The 22,319-nt window shown below is 34.8% G+C and overlaps 1 protein-coding gene across 4 annotated transcripts in view; it reads right to left on the bottom strand.

The window, feature by feature from the left end:
- PAK2 (p21 (RAC1) activated kinase 2) overlaps positions 1 to 22,319 on the bottom strand; it is an 86,516-nt gene that overhangs the window by 3,980 nt on the left and 60,217 nt on the right. For all 4 annotated transcript variants that reach the window (XM_082393287.1, XM_082393288.1, XM_082393290.1 and 1 more), the window contains 12 exons: positions 19,933 to 20,033; positions 19,445 to 19,592; positions 17,839 to 17,870; positions 16,768 to 16,872; positions 15,568 to 15,700; positions 10,364 to 10,427; positions 8,916 to 8,964; positions 8,319 to 8,431; positions 6,891 to 7,008; positions 4,985 to 5,084; positions 2,671 to 2,867; positions 350 to 487 (listed from right to left, as the gene is read on the bottom strand). In XM_082393287.1, coding sequence (XP_082249413.1) covers positions 350 to 487; positions 2,671 to 2,867; positions 4,985 to 5,084; positions 6,891 to 7,008; positions 8,319 to 8,431; positions 8,916 to 8,964; positions 10,364 to 10,427; positions 15,568 to 15,700; positions 16,768 to 16,872; positions 17,839 to 17,870; positions 19,445 to 19,592; positions 19,933 to 20,033 — 1,298 coding nt within the window. The remainder of the gene's footprint in view (positions 1 to 349; positions 488 to 2,670; positions 2,868 to 4,984; positions 5,085 to 6,890; positions 7,009 to 8,318; positions 8,432 to 8,915; positions 8,965 to 10,363; positions 10,428 to 15,567; positions 15,701 to 16,767; positions 16,873 to 17,838; positions 17,871 to 19,444; positions 19,593 to 19,932; positions 20,034 to 22,319) is intronic.

The following is a 22,319-nucleotide window of genomic DNA, read 5'->3' as shown; positions in this document are numbered from 1 at the left end:
AAACACATATTTCAGTACTTATATAAAATCAACAAAATCACTACATCACTCCTATGGTTGGAAGTGTAGTCTTTTTAGTTTTTCTCATATTATAAAATCTCAGTTAAATGACCCAGATACCCATGCCTGCAATGAACTGGTGTGAGAACTGGTAATATGAAAAACTCATACATTTATCCCAGTATTATGGGTATTTTATTCCCAGCAGATAAAATCTTAAACTGCAGCAGCTGCCATGCTGCTGGTGATGAATGAATAGTGAAATGTAATTATTAACCCTATGTAAACTTTCTGCCGGTTACTCAAAAAAGTCAACTTTTTCCCAAAATAGTATTATTTCCAAATTCACCTGTAACAATTCTCTGGCTGAACCCCTTTTCTCCACATCCATCTCCAAACATCGATTTAAGAAATCCCGAAATATTGGGGAAAGTTTCTCTGGGTTTTGAAGTTCTGGGGTTCCATTAGTCGCTATCAGGTACAAGGCCTAAGAATAGAAGAACAACTCTGACATACTTAAGATAGCTCAACAAAGTTAGAGAGTACTTTAAAGTTTATGGATCTTTTACGTATTTAAAGACAATTGTCATACACACTAAAGTGCGGTTATTATTTCTACCCATTTCGATTAGATATTTTTCACTTTATTTTTAGATGTTACATTTCCCTGACTTTTTTTCAAAATTATCTTCACCTTTTTCTTTTTTTGGATTATAAATACATATTGATAAATAAAACTACCACTATAATAAAATGGTATAAAGAAAAATGACCACAATCCCACCATCCACATATAGTATCCTATTTATCTTTCTTAAGATTTTTTTTCGAAGTCATACCACATTTCAAAACAATGGAATTTGTTGAAACCGCTTTAAGAAATTTTAAATTAGCTATATCTATATGGCTATAGATGAACAGGTGGAACACATAGGATTTTTAAGGCAATGAAAATACTCTTTAAGATACTTTTATAATGGACACGTTATTCAGTATACATTTGTCCAAACCCATGACATATGACATCAAGAGTGAACCCTAATGTAAACTATAGACTCTGGATGATAATGATGTGTCAGTGTAGGTTCAATGATTGTAAGAAATGTACCCTCTGTGAGGGATGGTGATAATGGGGGAGGTTATGCATGTGTAGGGGGAGAGGGCATATGGGAAATCTCTGTACTTTTCTCTCAGTATTGCTGTGAACATGAAACTGCTCTAAAAAAACAAAGTCTTTAAAAAAAAAAACAAAACAAAACCCGAAACAAAACTAGCTATATCCCACCCTCATCATTACTATCAATAATAACAGATTAGATCTACAAAATTATTTTAATGGCTGAATTGAATAGTGTCTTCTTATATGGGTGCTTCATAATTTAGTCAATCCCCTTGGGAAAATCCCTGTATTCTTTATGTAATTCTCTGACTATTTTCTTTGAATTCCCAGAAATGGAATTAAAAAAAAAAAAAACCTCAATAGACTTTCTGAAAGAAGTTTTAGATGTACAGAAAATTGAGCAGATAGTACACAGCTCCCATATACCACCCCTATACACACACACACAGAGTTCCCCCATTATTAAAATCGTACGTTAGTATGGTACACTATGTTACAAGTGATGAACCAATATTGACAAACTTTCATTAAACAGAAGTCTGTAGTTTACATTGGGGTTCACTCTTTGTATTGCACAGTTCTATGGGTTTTGACAAATGTACACTATCATGCAACTACCATTATAGTATCACACAGAATACTTTCACTGCCCTAAAAATTCCCTGTGTTCCACCTATTGGTTATTATGAATAATGCTGCCATGAACATTTGTGTACAAGTTCTTGGGTGGATGAATGCTTTTAATTCTCTTGGTTATTTACCTAGCAGTGGAACTGCCAAGTCACATGGTAACTCAAAGTTAATTTTTACAGGAACTGTCAAACTGTTTTCCAAAGTGCTGTACCATTTTACATTTCCGCTAGCAATGTATGAGGGTTCCAGTTTCTTCACATTCTCACCAAAACTTATCATTGTCTGCCTTTTTGATTATAGTCATTCTAGTAAGGGTGTAGTGATCTTGTTGAGGTTTTGATTTGCATTTCCTTATTAACTACTGATACTGAGTCATATATGATAATTTAAAAGAAGTAAAAGATAAAAGAGAAAGAAAGAAAGATGGAACTCTCCACCTCAGCTGCTGGAATACGTACATAACTGTTTAAAGTCTACTGACTTCATCTGTTTCTCAGAACCCTCACTCTTTTGTTTGAATATGGGCTTTAACATTGCCATCTACACAGCCTTCTCATAGATGTGATCCTGCTTTCCTCTTTGTACCTGGGGGTACAGAGGCCAAGGTTCAAAGTCAACAACCTGAAGGATATATCTAGAGTCCCTTAATTCTGCAGAAAAGTGACAAAATTCTTACTTATGTGCAAATTTAGAAACCATACAGCTTACCAAAAATTTACAAACTCTTTACACCTAACACATTCAACTCAATAAGCCAGAAGCAAATGATTTTTAGATGTAGAGTGAGGGCAGAGACTAGGTTTTATCAACTTTGTATCCCAAATTCTTGGCCAGTGCCTGGCAAAAGCAAGTTCTAAATAAATGATTTAAAGAAAATTATTTTTCTTAAAATAAGGCTGGTATTTAATTGGTCTTACCCTCAAAGGATTTTCATTGAGGTATGGAGGCTCTCCTTCTACCATCTCAATAGCCATAATACCCAGAGACCAGATGTCAACCTTAGGGCCATAAGCTTTCCGTGTAACCACCTCTGGTGCCATCCAGTATGGCGTTCCAACCATAGTACTTCGCTTGCTCTGCTCAGGGGTGATCTGGGCACAGAAACCAAAGTCAGCTATAAAACAAAATAAAACATCTTGAGTTAATGGTGTCCATGGGTTGTTTAAGAGTTTACTTTATATGATTTAACTAATTACATTTGAGTATTCAGCCTCTTAATTTTTAAGAATGTATTAATAAAGAAAACCAGAATGGGCTTACAAATATTTTGATGATATTATATACTCTCACTTTTTAACTTTTACTTCCCACAAGTAGAGGGTAAATTATCAGGAAGCCTTTTATTCTAAATAATTCTATCCTAAAAATTTTAATAAAGTTGAAAAAGTCTGAAAGAAAAAGTCACCAAAGCTGGACACCAAAACTATGTCCACTGTGAATCAGGCAAAGGTCAGGAAGTGGAAATTACTTTTGAAGAAAATAAACAGAAGCTAGAATTAATAATAATAAGCATCCAACTCAGCAGAGAGCCTAGAAAAAGAACATGTTTAACTGCAACTGTACCTACAAGGTCTTCACCAGCATTACTCTATTCCAACCACCTCATTTATAACTGAAGAGCAGAATGCCTAATTTAGTACCCAGTATTAATTTAGTGGAAAAGTCAAGATGAGAATCTAGAATTTTTTCCTTCCTTCTACTGTTAAACCCATTCTACTCCATACGTAAATACTATTAACATTTAGGTTTGTAAGCTTTAGACTTTTCGTTATGCATTTCCAAATGTACAAATAATACCCGTGAACTGATTGGTTTATTTGACCTAGTTAGGATATTTTGTAAACTGCTTTTTAAAGCCTAATTTTTTAAATATCTTTCCATATTAGTACGTTAACCCACCTCATTATTATAACTACACAACTTCACGGAACATAAAAATACCATAATGTATTTAACCATTTCTGTACTACTAAACATTTAAGATATTGTTGGTTTTTCTTTACAAGGTTGCAGAGAACATTTTTGTACTTATTGCTGTGCATATGTTCAGTAATTCTATAGGAGAGAATCCTAAAAGAGCAATTGTTAGGTCAAATCATAACATTTACAGCTAAAATGAGTGCTTATAACTGTTCCAAGTATAATACCTCATAAGAATTAACATACCTCATGATAACTTTATGAGACAGGCATATTTACTACTATTATGATTTCCATTTTACAAATGGGGAAACTGAGGCATACGTATTTTTAGATAACTTATCCAAGATCATTCATCTAGTAAGTGGTAGAGCCATGGTAACATATTATCCAAAAAAGTCAAATTTAGTTTACCTGTGTATCCACCAAAAATGTATGAGAATGTCAATTTCTAGTTTTCCCATTAAAATTACAATTATTAACTATATATTCTGACCATCTGCTAGAACCTGGGTCCCCTTTCTTGTGGTTGAATAACCTTCGGAGGATCTATCTTAAAAAAAGAGATGTTGAAAAAGGAGCCAAACTCTTCTAGGCAAACAGAAGAAAAAGTTTTTGGTCTCTTGATCTAAGAAATGCCTTGAATTTTGCATAGTTGGAGAAACCTCGGTAGAAGTTCTTCTTGAATCCTCCAGAGGACATGGTTGGAACTGAAGATTATAGCCAGCAGAGGAAAGGAGGTTTTTTTTTTTCCCCATGACTCTACCATGTCTGATACAGAAGTTAATTGGGGAAAGAGGTTTACACATGGTTTTTTTCAGACCTTGTCATCTCTGACATAAGAGTCATACAGCCCTCCCCCAATTAGGCCACCATCTACCAAATCCAGAGAAAGATGAACAGCACAATGACAAAAACCTACCCCAACAGGTAGCAGAGATAAATCCAAGTTTATGTTTGGAAGACAGCACCAACATTATAATAGTCCCAGACACTGTTCCTCAGTGCTTTACATTTTTACTACTCAGAAGAATTCTCTGAGATAGGTACTGTTATTTTCCTTATCATACAAATGAGAAAATGGACACAAAAAGAGATTACGTAACTCACCCAAAATTATTCAGCAAGTAGTAGCAGATCTGCTATTTAAACTCAAGCTGTCCAGCTGACAGTCCATATCTTTTTACTACTATTCTCCCCCACTCCATGTATTGCCATAAAAATGTTAATAGCAGAAGAGGGTTTTTACTTAAACAAAAGGCAGAAAATTATAAGTAACATATAAATGTTATTTGTTCACTTGTTACTCACTAAGTTTAACAGATCCTTCCATGCCCAAAAGCACATTGTCACTTTTGATGTCTCTGTGGATCACTTGATTAGCATGTAAAAACTCCAATGCCTGTAAACACTGAACAGGAGAAAAACATCTATCAATGAAACAGTCCCTGAAAAGTCTAAGGAAAGTTCACATACACTATTTATGACCTAAGCACCACCTCTAGTAACCAGCAGAAGACACTCTAATAATACATTTATGAAGAAAAAAATCCTGTCACATGCAGTTATGAAAATAAGACACCTTAAATAATTAGATCCCCCTCTTCCCACTCTCTGCTCTTATCCAGAGACAAATATTAAATAATGTCTTATCTAGTCCTATTTCTGCCACAGATTATTTAATACCATAGAATATCACTTAGTCTTCAGTGTTCTCATTTATGAAATGGTGGGTGGGTCTACATGATTTCTAGGCCTGCTCAGGTTTAAATGCCTAAAGGTATGCAGCACTTGGTAAAGATGCACAAGGCTTTTTAGAAATCATTTCAACAGTAAAGGATAAACTTGTGATCATTCCCATTTGAATCTGAAATATGCCGAAGTCTAATCAATGTAAGCCACTGGGGGTCTGGTTCTCTCCAGCTGTTCAATGCTATGTAAAATATTTTCTTCATTTCTTCTATGGTAGGTTTTACATAAAGCTATACCCACACCCTAGACACCAATGATGATCCTGGACACCACTTCCCTCTTATGCCATATTTCAGAAAGCACTGAGTCAAAAGAGCAGAAGAACTACTCTCACTTCCTTAAAAACAAGAATGAAATTCAATTTTAAAAATCTGCTTGCTATGTTTTTTTAATGTAAACTGAGTATAAATGGTAACTTGGAAAAAGTTGTTTTTATTTCTTACCCCCATTAAAGTAGAACAACAAATAAAGTCTGTACATCATTAATAACAAAAATCTCATTCAAAATACTCTACTATTCAAAGAAAAAAACCAGATTAACTGTGTATTACTGCAATACATTTACCAAGCATTTAAACAGATTCCTGAAAAGAACAAATCCCCAGAAAAATACTTGTGTAAACAAATAGAAACAAATGTTATCACAATTAGAGGAACTACTAAAATAATTTTATATTGATTATGAAAAAAATTATTAGAAAAACAAATTAAGTATAAATAAATAAGTCCTTAAGTTTTTATCAGCTTTTAAGTGATCAAACATTCTTTGTTAAGGGATATATTATTGTTTCCCTCCTGAAAGAGTCAAGAGGGCTCCCCTTAGGTGAAACATAATTACATTAGAATTAAAAGTTTCAAAGAATACTTTTTTAAAAACACCTAATAAAAGCTGAAAAAGGAAAAACATCACACATACTGTTCTTACATGAACAAAGTTTATAATTTACTTATAATTCACTGTAAAAATGCTGAAAGCCAAATCACAGGAAACATAATAGTCGTAAGAACTTTTACAATTTTGTCCTTTGTGACAATGATTCCTAGGATATTCGAAGAAAGTACTGTTGCAGTTTTAATGACAATAAGCAAATCATCAACCTAAGTCTCATCTGTACGAAAAGATTACATGGAAGAAAGAAAGGCTCATTTTTGGCTTAGATGTAGGCAATGTGGCAGAATTCTACTAGCCTAAGCAAACAGTATGTCTCAAATTCATTAATGAATATCATCTCATTGGTCACCTTTAATGAGATCGATAAAGCCACAAGTAAACTTATTAATTAATACTTAGGGTGAAGATGTGTACCACTTTGTCCTTGTTTCCACTGTTGAGCGGTGTATTTTTAATGGCACTCCCTCTCACCCTTAAAAGTATCCTGCTTGGATAATAACTAAAAATTTGCTTTTTTTCACATCCTGTTAACCACATTGTTACTGTAACTTTTCAAAAAGGGAGCAAACTCACCTCTCTGCATACAGCAGCAATCTGTGCTTCATCCATGCAGGTCTCTGTTACAACATCAGTAAGTGATCCCCCAGCAAGGTACTCCATTACCACAAACAATTCATCTCCCACCAGGTAACTAAAAAAAGAACATAAAAAATACATTCACACTTTTACTTTTTCTAAACACGTGGTACTCTATATTGAAGAATTCAAATGTTAGGAATCCTAATTTAAAAAACTAGAAAGCTGGTAGCTTTGATAGCTGGGAAGAAAACTGAAAAGTTGCTATGGAACAGCACAAAAAAAAAAATAACTGAGGGTCATTATGATTTTCCCAAATCACTTTAAAATTTTGCCCACAATTCTAACTTGAGTGTGTACATAGATTATTCCAATTCAAATAACCTTGTATGGTAGGAATGATTTGTCCTGTTTTACAGATGAAAAGATGGAGGCTTGGAAAGGCTAAGTAACTCATCCAAGGTCACACAGCCAGTAAGTGACAGAACCAGAACCTGAAGCCAAGCACAACTGATTCCAAAGCTTATGGCTTATCTTAACCACCATGCTTTACTGACTTGAAATACTATTTTAAAAGCAGAGAAATGTACCTGGAAAGTTTCTTTCTATGAACATGGTCCCCAGAGCTAGCCCTGAAGTCTAAAAATGTGTTTTCTTTTAACCCATTCAAAACAAATTTAAATATGGAAATTTAAAAAATCACCTATGATTCCCTATCTCCAATACAACCACTACTATAATTTTCATTTATTTTTCTACTATTCTTCTTTCATTCACATATATGTAACTGCTTTTAAAAAAAACAGATGTAAGGTAATTCCCTGGCGGTCCACTGGTTAGGACTCCGAGCTCTCACTGCTGAGGGCTCGGGTTCAAGCCCTGGTTGGGGAACTAAATTCCCATATGCCACATGGTGCAGCCAAATATAAAAAAATTTTTAAATTAAAAAAATTAAAAATGTAAGATACATAATTTTCTCTTCTACTTTTTGTTCTGCTATTTAACATCAATTCCTAAATTAAGTGAGGTTCTGATAAACATGTTATTTGCCCCTGAAAGACAAAATTTGAAATAAAAACTGACTTGAAAGTTTAAAAACTGTGTGGTCAGTCACCTCTGTCAGTCAAGACATGAATCATAGCCAACGTCTCCTTAATGTTTCTGCTTCTGATCATTTGTAATTAATATGAGCACCAGCAGCAATGTCCTTCATTTAACTGCCTTCTCTCGCTTACCAAGTGATACCTATGTAGAAAAAGGACCTTCTAAACTGTAATATGCTATTTTTACTTCTCCTCCTCCTTCAAGTTTACTTTTCAGTGTTGACACTCAACCCTAGTCTAACTAAACCGGCTAGCCCCCAAAGCTATGAGACTTAAAATTTCAACATTTTTCTCCCAATGTTTAAGAAATATTTATATTTACCTGTCTAAGAAGTTAACTATGTTGGGATTCTTTAATTCTTTCATCACCAGAATCTCATTAATGATCAATTCCTTCTTTGGCTGTTTCTGTAAATTAATCTGCTTAATAGCAACCTATGATGGAAACAGGGAAAAAAAAAGTCAGAACAAGTTTCCTAATACTCTTAGAAAATTACAAACACTGATCAGTTAATAATCTAATTTATTACATACATACTATACGATGAGATAATAATTTACTCATAGGCAGTACTTTAACTTCTACACTGCCTATGCACAATTCTTTGTAATACATAGAGCTTAAATATTTTTAGATTTCTCTTGAAATCTTAATGCAAGGTCAGCCCAGTGCCAGCAATTAATCCTCTTTTCATCCCAAGCTGGGAAAATAATTTTTAAAATATTTATTTATGAAACCAAACACATAATTACTTCTTTTTTCCCCTCAATAAGGAAAGTGCTATAAAATTACCTAGAGTAATTCTTTCAACATATCGAACTGCAAAAGAGATTCCTTATTGATTATTCACAGGCAGATCTAGTTTCTTCCCATATTAAAAGCTAATGCTAACACCCAGAAGTATGAAAAGGTAGCTACCTCTTGTCCCAATGCCACATCAGTAGCAGTGAAAACTGTGCCAGAAGCCCTAGGGAAAAAAAGACACAACCAGATTTAAGGTTTCTAAATCATTCTCATTTATAACATACAAAGACTTTATACTCAGAACAACTAAAAAGAGGTTAAAGAACGTTGAAGACTCAACATCTTTAAAAGAAGTAAAAGCAAAAACAAAGGGGGAAAAAATAAGAAAAAGGGGCAATTCTTGTGGCCAAAACTTATGTTAGAAATTTGTCATAAATTTCAGATCTACAAAAATACAGAAAAAAGATAAAGAAAAGAAAGAAAAAAGTCACATATACTCATGGATCCACTGCCCTGTTTAAGAAACAAAGAACTACAAATAAATTTGAAGGTTCTTATGTGCCCTTTCCAAAGGCATCCTACCTCCTCCCAAAAGTAATCTATACTGGGTATGTATTCTGTATTTGATGTGCATCATTTCCATGTATTTCTGTATACTTTATTAAGCCCATAGGTGTGTACCACTATAGAAAATGTTTCACGTAATTTTTTAACTTCATATAAATGATTTCATTTTATGTATTTTCTTGTAATTTGCTTTTTTAATTCAACACTGGACTGGGGCTGGTCATCCATATGGACAGGTGTTATCCTTGTTCATTTGTAATTATTACATTTATTATCCGGTATACTATTTATAATTTATCCATTCTCAGGCAGAAGAATATTAACATGATTTTCAATTTCTTGTTATTAAAACCAGTGCTGCAAGTGATTAAAAAGAAATTCATAAGGAAGTTTTCAAAAAGACTCAAGCTCACTTTCTAAACTCACAGAACACTTTCCAGAGATTAATAACATTAAAAATTCAAGATGTTCATTTGCTCCCAAGCAACAGAAAAAAAGATTTCAGTTAGCATACTTTAAAGATACAAATTATTGGGAATTCCCTGGAGATGCAGTGGTTAGGACTCCGTGTTTCCACTGAAGGGGGCCTGGGTTCAATCCCTGCTCGGGGAACTAAGATCCCATGAGCCGTTTGGCGCAGCCAAAAAATAATTAATAATAATTTTTTTAAAAATACAAATTATTGAACAAAATCAGAAGATCAGTAGAATTATATATCCATACTCAATGACGTGATTAAAATGTAGGTTTTTTAAACGATAATCCTGTAGTAAATTTTCTTACTGTCTTCTAAATATTTGCCGGGCAATTTTCCCACCCCTCTAATTTCTTATCACCAACGTGAAATAACACTTAAGAAGAAACAATGTACAATCACTGCTAAGTAGTACAGTATTTTAATAGCATCTAGAAATAAACGCATTACTTATTTACACAAATCCAAGGATACTACTCATAGAATACCAGAAGTGCTCAAGGTCAGCAGGCAAAAGAGATATCATGCTGGACACCCAGGAAATAATGAATATTCTGGTAATACAGTCACAAATACTTACCCTTGCCCAATTTTTTCATATCTTGTGTATTTTTTCTTAGGATCACCTATGCTTACAATAGTTCCTATTTTAAACAAAAACAACAAAAAGTTGGAAACTCAGTCAAGCATTTAAAAATTGTAAACTAATTCTGATAACATTATTTCTTTTAATAACCTCCACTGACTTTAGAACAGTAGTTTTCAAACATAACACTAAGTTTCAAAAATAATGTATGTTTCAAACACAAAACACTAAAGAAACAATTAATACAAACAAAAAAGTATCAGAAGCAAGAAGACACATTTCCACTAGGTTAGACCGCCTAACTAATGTTTTTGATTATCCCATTTTCTCAAAAATGACCACGTTTTAGAATGACCAACGGTACTAGTTTTCTTGAGACTAAGGGGGTTTTAGGATGTGGCATGTTCAGTCTTAAAACTGGTAAATTCCCAGGGAAAGGAAAAGTTGGTCATCCTACTTTTCATACTCCACTGAAATGTAGTTAAACTAACGATAAATTATAAAACTACTCACTATGAGAAAAAAAAATTTTTATATATATATAAAATATCCAAATGGAAAACCCTAAATGGCTTTTCTGACTCTTCTTGTATATCTTATATCTTTGAATATATTTAGGAAACCACTTATTACTATAAACATTACTCTAATGTGAACTAATCATACATCTGTTTTAGGAAAGTTCACTATGTCACAACTAAGAAACATGTTTTATTTTACTTTATTTAACTTTTAATTTTACATTGCAGTATAGCTGACTAAAAATGTTGTGATAGTTTCAGGTGCACAGCAAAGGGACTCAGCCATACATATACATGTATCCACTCTCCCCCAAACTCCCCTCCCATCCAGGCTGCCACATAACATTGGGCAGAGTTCCCTGTGCTATACAGTAGGTCCTTGTTGGTTATCCATTTTTTATTAAAAAAAATTTTTAAATTTTTGGTTGTGTTGGGTCTTTGTTGCTACGCGAGGGCTTTCTCTAGTTGCAGTGAGCGGGGGCTACTCTTCGTTGTGGTGCACAGACTTCTCATTGCTGTGGCTTCTCTTGTTGTGGAGCACGGGCTCTAGGAGCGCAGGCTTCAGTAGTTGTGGCACGCAGGCTCAGCAGTTGTGGCACACCGGCTTAGTTGCTCCGTGGCATGTGGGATCTTCCCGGACCAGCGATCGAATCTGTGTCCCCTGCATTGGCAGGCAGATTCTTAACCACTGCGTTACCAGGGAAGTCCCTGGTTATCCATTTTAAATATAGCAGTGTCTACATGTCGATTCCAAACTCCCTAACTATCCCTTCCCTCATTCTTCCCCCCGGTAACCATAAGTTCATTCTCTAAGTCTGTGAGTCTGTTTCTGTTTTGTAAATAAGTTCATTTGTATCATTTCTTTTTAGATTGCCCATATAAGGGATATCATACAATATTTCTCTTTCTCTGACTTACTTCACTCAATATAACAATCTCTAGGTCCATCCATGGTGCTGCAAATGGCATTATTTCATTCTTTTTAATGGCTGAGTAATATTCCACTGTATGTATGTACCACATCTTCTTTATCCATTCCTCTGTCGATGGACATTTAGGTTGCTTCCATGTCTTGGCTATTGTAAACAGTGCTCCAATGAACACTGGGGTGCATGCATTCTTTCAGACCATGTTTTTCTCCAGATATATGCCCAGGAGTGGGACTCTAGTGTCATGTGGTAGCTCTACTTTTAGGTTTTTAAGGAACCTCCATACTCTTCTCCATAGTGGCTGTACCAATTTACATTCCCACCAACAGTGTAGGAGGGTTCCCATCTCTCCGCACCCTCTCCAGCATTTATTGTTTGTGGATTTTTTGATGAAACCCATTTTGACTGGTGTGAGGTGATATCTCATTGTAGTTTTGACTTGTATTTCTCTAATAATTAGCGATGTTGACCATTTTTTCATGTGTCTCTCGGCCACCTGTGTCTTCTTTGGAGAAATGTCTATTTAGGTCTTCTGCCCATTTTTTGATTGGGTTGTTTGTTTTGATAATATTAAGCCTCATGAACTGTTTGTAAATTCTGGAGACTAATCCCTTGTCAGTCACATCATTTGCAAATATTTTCTCCCAATCTGTGGGTTGTCTTTTCATTTTGTTTATAGTTTCCTTTGCTGTGCAAAAGCTTTTGAGTTTAATTAGGTCCCCTTTGTTTATTTTTGTTTTTATTTCCATTATTCTGGGAGACAGATTAAAAAAGATATTGTTGCGATTTATGTCAGAGAGTATTCTGCCTATGTTTTCCTCTAGGAATTTTAGAGTGTCCAGTCTCACATTTAGGTCTTTAATCCATTTTTGAGCTTATTTTTGTTTTTATTTCCATTATTCTGGGAGACAGATTAAAAAAGATATTGTTGCGATTTATGTCAGAGAGTATTCTGCCTATGTTTTCCTCTAGGAATTTTAGAGTGTCCAGTCTCACATTTAGGTCTTTAATCCATTTTTGAGCTTATTTTTGTATATGGTGTTAAATAATGATCTTATTTCATTTTTTTACATGTAGCTGTCCAGTTTTCCCGCAACCATTTGTTGAAGAGACTGTCTTTCCACCATTGTGTAGTCTTGCCTCCTTTGTTGTATATTAATTGATCATAGGTGCATGGGTTTATCTCTGGGCTTTCTATCCTGTTCCACTGATCTATATTTCTATTTGTGTGCCAGTACCATACGGTTTTGATGACTGTAGCTTTGTAGTATAGTCTGAAGTCAGGGAGCCTGATTCCTCCAGTTCCGTTTTTCTTTCTCCAGATTGCCTTGGCTATTTGGGGTCTTTTGTGTCTCCATACAAATTTTATGATTTTTTTGTTCTAGTTCTGTGAAAAATTCCATTGGTAATCTGATAGGGATTGCACTGAATCTGTAGATTGCCTTGGGTAGTATAGTCATTTTGACAATATTGATTCTTCCAATCCACGAACATGGTGTATCTTTCCATCTGTTTGTCTTCTTTGATTTCTTTCATCAGCGTCGTATAGTTTTCAGAGTACAGGTCTTTTGTCTCCTTAGGTAGGTTTACGCCTAGGTATTTTATTCTTTTGATGCAATGGTAAATGGGATTGTTTCTTGAACTTCTCTTTCTGATCTTTCGTTGTCAGTGTATAGAAATGCAACAGATTTCTGTGTATTAATTTTGTAACCTGCAACTTTACCAAATTCATTGATTAGCTCTAGTAGTTTTCTGGTAGCATCTTTAGGATCTACTTCGCATACTATCATGTCATCTGCAAACAGTGACAGTTTAACTTCTTCTTTTCCAGTTTGGATACGTTTTATTTCTTTTTCTTCTCTGACTGCTGTAGCTAGGACCTCCAAAACTATGTTGAATAAAAGTGGTGAGAGTGGACATCCTTGTCTTGTTCCTGATCTTAGAGGAAATGCTTTCAGCTTTTCACCACTGAGTATGATATTAGCTGTAGGTTTGTAGTATATGCCCTTTACTATGTTGAGGTATGTTCCCTCTATGCCCACTTTCTGGAGAGTTTTTATCATACGTGCGTGCCGAATTTTGTCAAAAGCTTTTTCTGCATCTGTTGAGATGATCATATGGTTTTTATTCTTCAATTTGTTGGTGTGGTGTATCACACTGCTTGATTTGTAGATACTGAAAAATTCTTGCATCCCTGGGATAAATACCAATTGATCATGGTGTATGATACTTTTACGGTATTATTGGATCCGGATTGCTAGTATTTTGTTGACTGTTTTTGCGTCAGTGATATGTTCATCAGTGATACTGGCTGTAATTTTCTTCTTTTGTGGTATCTTTCTCTGGTTTTGGTATCAGGGTGATGGTGGCCTCACAGAATGAGTTTAGGAGTTTTCCTTCCTCTGTAATTTTTTGGAACAGTTTCAGAAGGACAGGAGTTAGCTCTTCTCTAAATGCCTGATGGAATTCGCCTGTGAAGCCATCAGGTCTTGGACTTTTGTTTGTTGGGAGTTTTTTAATCACAGTTTCAATTTCAGTGCTTGTGACTGGTCTGTTCATATTTTCTATTTCTTCCTGGTTCAGTCTTGGAAGGTTGTACTTTTCTAAGAATTTTTCCATTTCTTCCAGCTTGCCCATTTTATTGGCATACAGTTGCTTGTAGTAAGTCTCTTATGATCCTTTGTATTTCTGCAGTGTCCGTTGTCACTTCTCCTTTTTCATTTCTAATTTTATTGATTTGAGTCCTGTCCCTTTTTTTCTTGATGAGTGTGGCTAAAGTTTATCAATTTTGTTTATCTTTTCAAAGAACCAGCTTTTAGTTTCATTGATCTTTGCTATTGTCTTCTTTCTCTCTATTTCATTTATTTCTGCTCTGATCTTTATGATTTCTTTCCTTCTACTAACTTTAGGTTTTGTTTATTCTTCTTTCTCTAGTTGCTTTAGGTGTAAGCTTAGGTTGTTTATTTGAGATTTTTCTTGAGAAACAGATTTTAAAATTAGGATGTTGTACATATAACTCTAACTTATATTCGTATTAACAGTAAGTCAAAACATGAGAAAACCACACTAAATTTTCACTTAAACTTTCACTAGGTAAAAGGAGAGAGGGGCATATCAAAGAAATTCACAGAAATAATCCAGTTTTACATAGGTACCCAACCTCAAGCCTACTGCCAATATACAATATTTTTCCTTGATCCCTCTAGGTCAGTATCCTTTATAACTAAAGTTGCTATAGACTTGTAATGAGACGTTATTGCTACCCTCTCTCTGGCACTGTGTGTATTATTTCCAGTGCTTGATCCAGGCCAATGATAGCTGATGGATGAAAAAGGAGAAAAGAAAAAAATATATTTTATGCTTACACATATTATCTATATAGGCCATTTTGTTTAGTTAGTTAGGGACATATTGTATTCTACAGATGTGCATAAATATATACAAACTTCCTTTCATAAAGTTTCCAACTAGGACCCTTAGATTTGGCCCTTTGAGAAGAAGTATTGCTCCCCAAAGTACTGACTATTTTGCAAAGATGCTGCTCACTAGCCAGCACATAATAATAAGAAAACAAAGAAGAGTATTATTTTGGCTTTACTACATTAATTGAAGCTGTTGTTCCTAGAAGAAAACAATTTATTTTTTATGTCTTAAGCTAACATATAAGACATAAATTAAGATCCATCTGGGCCAAACGTTTCAGGGGCTATTAAAAATTTAAGAATAATGTAAAATGTAGTTAACATACTTAATTTCTCCATAATCTCTTCATCTGTCATTTTGGCCTTCTTTTTCTGTTTGTCTGAAGTCTTGGCACCACTATCAACATTAGAATCACCAACTGGTGCAGGAATAGGATCAATTACAGACCGTGTATAAATCTGCAGAGAAACAGTTAATTACTGAGACTTGAGGAAAAATATTTTTAGGTATTCTTACTGGCACACTATTCAGTTCTTTGATTTTTGACAAAAACTAAGTTGTCCTCAGTGTTCTAAAGAATGAGAATAGTATTTTCAGACTTGTCTTATAAAAGACTGGTAACTAAGATGTAATGTGAAACATTTTTCTTTGGCACGACATGTATATATTTTAAAAGTCTGTTTAGCAAAACAGCAGATCTGTGAATGAAATTTAAGTGTAACCAGATTACAGAAAATAATATGCCAGAAATGAAGCAAAAAGAAGTACAAGTTTAAAAGTCATATTTTTTCTACAAGAGAGAAATAAGGAGCAAAGAAACCCTGATGTTGAAATAACTATTATTAATTTCCACAAAAATTTTTTATACAAATATAATATCTACCATTTCATTGCAAACAGCCAGTTCTAAATGGTAAAGAAAATAGACCTATCATTAGATGAGGATCCAATGGCAGTCCTTAGAGCCTTACCTGCCTATTGTGCCAACACTTCACCATGCTCCCCCGACTTTATTTGTATTAGTACAGGGAGAGGGACAGGACTCTTTCTGTCTCTATCTAAGGTTTTTATTGTTAAAATTCTCCCATATCTGTTAGAAACTTCACTCTCAGCAGCCTCTTGAATGATACCAAGGCTTTAAGAGAAATGTTAAATGGGAGTTAAATACGTACTTTGGATAAGAGGTAAGATCCAAGTTTTAGATACAGTAATTTTCTGCACTGAGATAAACAGAAAAAGGCAGAGAAACAGATGCGTTCTCTGGAACAGATGGTGTAATACAGAAAGAAAACAAAATGAGAAAAGTATTTTAACTTTTAAAGGATCCATTCGATTTTAATTTTCAAAAAACTAGTTTTTTGATGAGTGGTGTTTAGGTAAAGCTCTCCTAGTCAAATATCCCATATTAAAACATTTTAAGCCTGAGGACTTTTAAAAAATTAATCACTGGAAGTCAAATACAGACTGCTTTTTAAAATACACACGCACAGACACACACAACCCAATTCACTAATCAGAAACTCACTGATTTTGTATGATCTGGTCGTGGGGCAATAACAGGAGGAGGAGTCTCTTCATCATCATCGTCTTCTTCTGTTACTACTGCTGTTTCCGAACCCTTGGTATTCAGCTGCATTTATCACACGAACAAAGTGAAGAAGACAAGTCAAATATAAAAACACGTTAAAATATGACTCTCTTTTTCACCATACTTGAAAAAATATTTAATAGCTCATTTCAAAGCAATAAAACCTCACTGGTTCTAATCTAATCATTTAAAAAGTAAAGGTAATTTTATACGTTACAGAAAAGTTTATGAAACAAATGTATACAGTAAATACCAAATATTCTTAAGAGGGAATTCACATCTTTTATAGAGAATTTTATACCCTTTTAACAAGCCCAAAAAGTAAACAATCATTTCATTTGTTAAGACCAAAAACAAAAATCCTCTGGACTTTGTATAAGTCAGAGTTTTCTGGCTATTTAAAACAGCTAGATTCACCAGAAGAAGTTGTGGCTAACAAAGCAAAAGAGGAAGGCATTATCCTTTATACAGAGCTTATTACATGCCAGGTGTATGCTAGGTAGGTACTTTACATGTTATTACATATAGTCTTCAAATAACTCCAGGAGACTGTGTCCTCCTAATTGAGGAATTGAAAATAAAATAGCTACTGTTTGCAAGAGGTATTTGTGCTTACATGATAACTTAGATAAAGTTTCAGACAACTCTGAAGATTCTGACAGGCTTCTATTGTTCAGTATATTTCCAGTCTATATTCAGTAGGATGATGCCAGAGGAAAATGCTGGCAAGTTCTTTGTATTCATGTTTATATATGGAAACATTACCAAAAGTAGCTAAACTGCTCTAAAGATCATAAGCTTTAGTTACTTTAAGCATCATCTGAGGAAATTCTATTTGCTTAATATGGCTTCCCCAAATAATCAAGTGGCTAGCTAAAAACATATATCAATATTAAGTAGCTATTTCTAGAGGCTGTAATTTATTTCAGAATGTAAAATAAAAACTGAGACTTGTTTTGGGTAACTTAAATTAGAACAAGAGCTATAAGAAATAACATATTAACTTACTGCTGGTGTTCCAGACGGGAAGCCATCTTTCTCTGAATAGAAAACAGAAAATAATGCTAAGTTAACAATTCAAAAAATAAAACAATTTTATACAATAAAAGGAAAAAAAGATAAAGCAGAGCAAGTAAAAAGTTCTTAGACTGGTTTCATTTTAAGTTGAATTAAGTCTTGAGAAAAACAATATCAGTATTCAAACAAGAATTTACATATTATAAACCTCAAATTTAATGGAACTCTGTAAATTTGCTAAAAATCATTGAATTGTATACTTCAAGTGGGTGAATTTTACAGCATGAAATTATACCTTAATAAAAAAATTTTATTTGAAACTATACCTGTATTTATTAAAATAAAACAGAAGTCTATTCATAATGATATTTTTCTCCAGCAAACTGCCTATCAAGGAACTTAAAAAACCAACAGTAACTCTGCAAAGGAAAATTATTGACATAAATTTTGATCAGTATGAAAGCATATCCCTGAAGACAAAACACAGTTCATGAAGACTAAACATCACAATATTCATTCTGGAGTTTAGAAGAGCAAGTTTTGTTTTACCTTTCAAAATGACCAGACACACACACACGTGAATATACCATTCTTTGTTCAAACACTGATTAAAAAAAAGACTATTCATTTACACAGACTTAGAAGTTGACAAGAAAGTTGCAGACAAATCTGACCTTTTGCTAAGGTTGTACTAGACTATGTAAAAAAGGTCAAGATTTACCAAGTGGGCTCTATTTCTTCCTTCAACACAGCCCTTATTTCTGCGAGAATGCAATCAAATAAGTGCAATTAATTAAAACTAAATGTATGATTTTTAGCTCAATCATATTGTTCTTTAAAACTACATGTATGACTTGAGAGGACAGAGAAACATATTAAATGATAACCTGTGATGTAATTAGCAAAATCTACACTGAGGGAAACAGGACAAATGATTCTGTTTCTTTAACAAATAAACTGCAAGAAAAGGAGAGCATGAGAGGAACCAACGTGAGGGAGGGGAAGCCTAAATAACAAGAGATGCAAGAGATACCACAATCAACTGTAATGTATGGATTTTATTTTAATCCTTATTTGAACAAATAAACTTAAAAAAACCCCACTATTCTCCAATTCTTACCTGATGATATTCCAATTCTGAGGAATAAATACTTTTAGTTCTAATGCTTATTTTATGTTTATATATGTGATGAGTTTCAATTTTTGAGCAAACATTTTTTACTTCAAAGTCTGTGCATTTATATATAGTAAAACAACCTGTCCCACTGACAATAAATATATTTCTAGTACAAACATGCCTATAAATCAGCCTCTTTCCCTTCTATTGCTGAACTCATTCAAAAGCAGTAAAGAGAAAAAACAAATAAACAAAAGGTCCGAACACTCACTTTTGGCAAAACTAAGAGATTAATATAATCCCCAGACTCCAAATTATGCATAAGAGCTGTCCCAATGAGTTTACAAAAGGCAGGACCTATGCAGGGAAAAAAGTAGCTTAGCTTTTTAATTTTTCCAGAAGCAATCTTTTTATCCAGAAGTGCTCCACAACTCTACAATCCCATTTAAGTCAGCCTTTTACCATGGTCTGATGTCTTACCAGGAGGAGTAAAGCTCAGGTATTTCTGCTTCACTGTGTTGGAGTCATAGAACTTTAAGACATCCAGCACAGCCTGAGGATTCTTCTTTTGCTCTAGTTTGGTGATATTGGAGGTCTGTAATAATCGAGCCCACTGTTCCGGCATGCCCTAACAAAAAGATATTCAGAAATCAGTTGTTTTGAATTGCTCTAATAAGATCAATTTCCAGAGGAAAGTGAGAAAATACATAAAACAAATCAATCTACATAATTGTAGGTATGACTAAATTCTAAAATGTCTGGTTTTCTAAATCTATTTTGCAAATTATAATCAATAGGCTCAGCTCCCTAGGAAAAGAACACATCTAAACACAAACACTTTTGTAAGAAGAGAAAAGCACTAAGAATTCACAGTTAACGTGTGGATAGAAAAGTTAACTTCAAATTTAATACTGAAAGGAAAGGTTTGAGTATTGCTTTAAAAATGAGTCTGAACTTGGTAAACTTACAGTGAATTCTCCAGTAACAGCATCAAAGCCAACATGGATGGTGTGCTCAAAATCAGATGGAGGAGAAATTTCTGGTCTTTCCTTCTCTTTCTTCTTACTTCCTAGAAGGCATTAAAAAAAGAGTCTCTTTAAACAAGATTAATAAAGGTACTTATAATCATGCTTATAGTTTTCCCAAAACAGACTAGGAACAAAATTATTCTAAAACAGAAATTTTCCCTAAAAACACTGGCTGATAGGAAACTGATAAATCAAGTACAGAAACCTATTCTGTCATCAAGGGCCAGGGTTGGGGGAGGGGAGAGGAGGGGGAGGGTGTCAACCTATGTCCTGATTAAAGAGGCACACAGACTGACCCAGCACCAGGCCTGAATAAAAGCCCTCAGGGCAGAAGAGACAGCCCCTCAGATTATCGGTTCTCTCATAAATAAACAACTACACCTCAGATGCCGAACAATCTGGAAAACAAAGTCTATCAAGTCCTATTTCCAGTGAGCTATACTCATCTAGAAAGAGCAATTTACATTACTATGACTATGGATAATATACACCATATAAACAGGTAGTTTACAAGGACCACGTCACCTCTCTTGTGCAGCAACTCTAACTCTTCCTTTTTATTGACATTAATAACTGTTACATTTTAAGATTTCCCAGTTCTTCTGTGGTTCCGCCAATTATTTTTACAACATTTCTGCCACACACCTATCAATAATATTCTCTGTAAATTCAAACACATCAGTTCCTTTTTTTCCCCCACCTAGCCACCTTGCTCTCAGATCCTCTTGCTCTAATCTGCAGTAGTTTATTATGCGGAGGCTTCTGGCACAGCTATTGGTCCTAGGTCATTCCTTCACTTTTACGCTGTGCTAGAATCTATTTTCTGTATCCTGTGTTCTCCTCTTCTGGTATACACCTTTGTTTTAATTGATAATTCTTGACTAACTATATATGTATTTAGGTTGAAAATACCATCCCCCTTTGAATTTCTTCTAATTTCCAGTGTTGCTATTTAGAAGGCCAAAGCCACTTTCTCATTCTGAACCACTGTTGAAAATCAATTGACCATATATATGCACAGGTCTATTTCTGGATGTTCAACTCTGTTGCAATAATCTCTTTATCTTATGCCAATAGTATAAGACTGCCTGGATTACTGTAGTTTTATAATAAGCATTGAAACTACACACTCTAAGCCTTGTGACCTTTTCTTTTTTTATTTATTTTTTTAAAAGAACTCACAAGTTTTTCTTGTTTTATACATATATTTTTTATTTTTATTTACTTATTTTTTAAAATTTATTTTCTTTATTTTTTTCAGCCTCATCGGTTCTTAGTTGCAGCATGTGGGATCTTTCGTTGCAGCGTGCGGGCTTCTCCCCAGTTGTGGCACTCGGGCTTCTCTCTAGCTGTGGCGTGCGGGTTTTTTCTCTCTAGTTGTGGCGCGCAGGCTCCAGGGTATGTGGGCTCCAGAGTGTGTGGGCTCTGTAGTTTGCAGCACGTGGGCTCTCTGGTTGAGGCGCATGAGCTCAGTAGTTGTGGTGCACAGGCTTAGTTGCCCTGCGGCATGTGGGATCCTAGTTCCCCAACCAGGGATCAAACCCACGTCCCCTGCATTGGAAGGCAGATTCTTTACCACTGGACAACCAGGGAAGTCCCCGACCTTTTCTTTTTTAAAAAATTGTTTGGCTGTATTCTAGGTCTTTTGCATTTCCATGTGAATTTTAGAATAATCTTGCTAATTTCTAAAAAAAAAGCCTGCTGGGATTTTGATTTAGACTGCACTGAATCTATAGATCATTTTAGGGAGAACTGATTTATTAACAATACTGTGTCTTCTAATCCATGAAAATAGTGACTCTCTCCACTTATTTAGGTCTTCTTTCATTTCTCTCAGCAATGTTTTATAGTTATCATTGTACAGCTCTGTTACTGCTTTTGTCTGATTTCTGCCACAGTATTTCAAAAGGTCTGATGCTACTGCAAATGGTACAGCTTTTTTTTTAATAATAGTAATCTTTTATTTATTTATTTTTATATTTATTTTTGGCTGTGTTGGGTCTTTGTTTCTGTGTGAGGGCTCTCTCCAGTGGCAAGCGGGGGCCACTCTTCATCGCGGTGCGCCTGCCCCTTCATCATCGCGGCCTCTCTTGTTGCGCAGCACAGGCTCCAGACGTGCAGGCTCAGCAGCCGTGGCTCACGGGCCCAGTTGCTCCGCGGCACGCGGGATCCCCCCAGACCAGGGCTCGAACCCGTGCCCCCTGCATTAGCAGGCAGACTCCCAACCACTGCACCACCAGGGAAGCCCTGGTACAGCTTTTTAAATTTCAATTTTCAATTGTTCATTGATGGCATAGAGAAACACAGTTGATTCTTAAATACTGATC

Source organism: Balaenoptera borealis (genome assembly GCF_965194805.1).
Source record: "Balaenoptera borealis genome assembly, chromosome: 5".
Taxonomy (NCBI): Eukaryota; Metazoa; Chordata; class Mammalia; order Artiodactyla; family Balaenopteridae; genus Balaenoptera; species Balaenoptera borealis.
The sequence above is the reverse complement of the archived record's forward strand: the minus strand, read 5'-3'. Positions and strand labels throughout refer to the sequence as shown.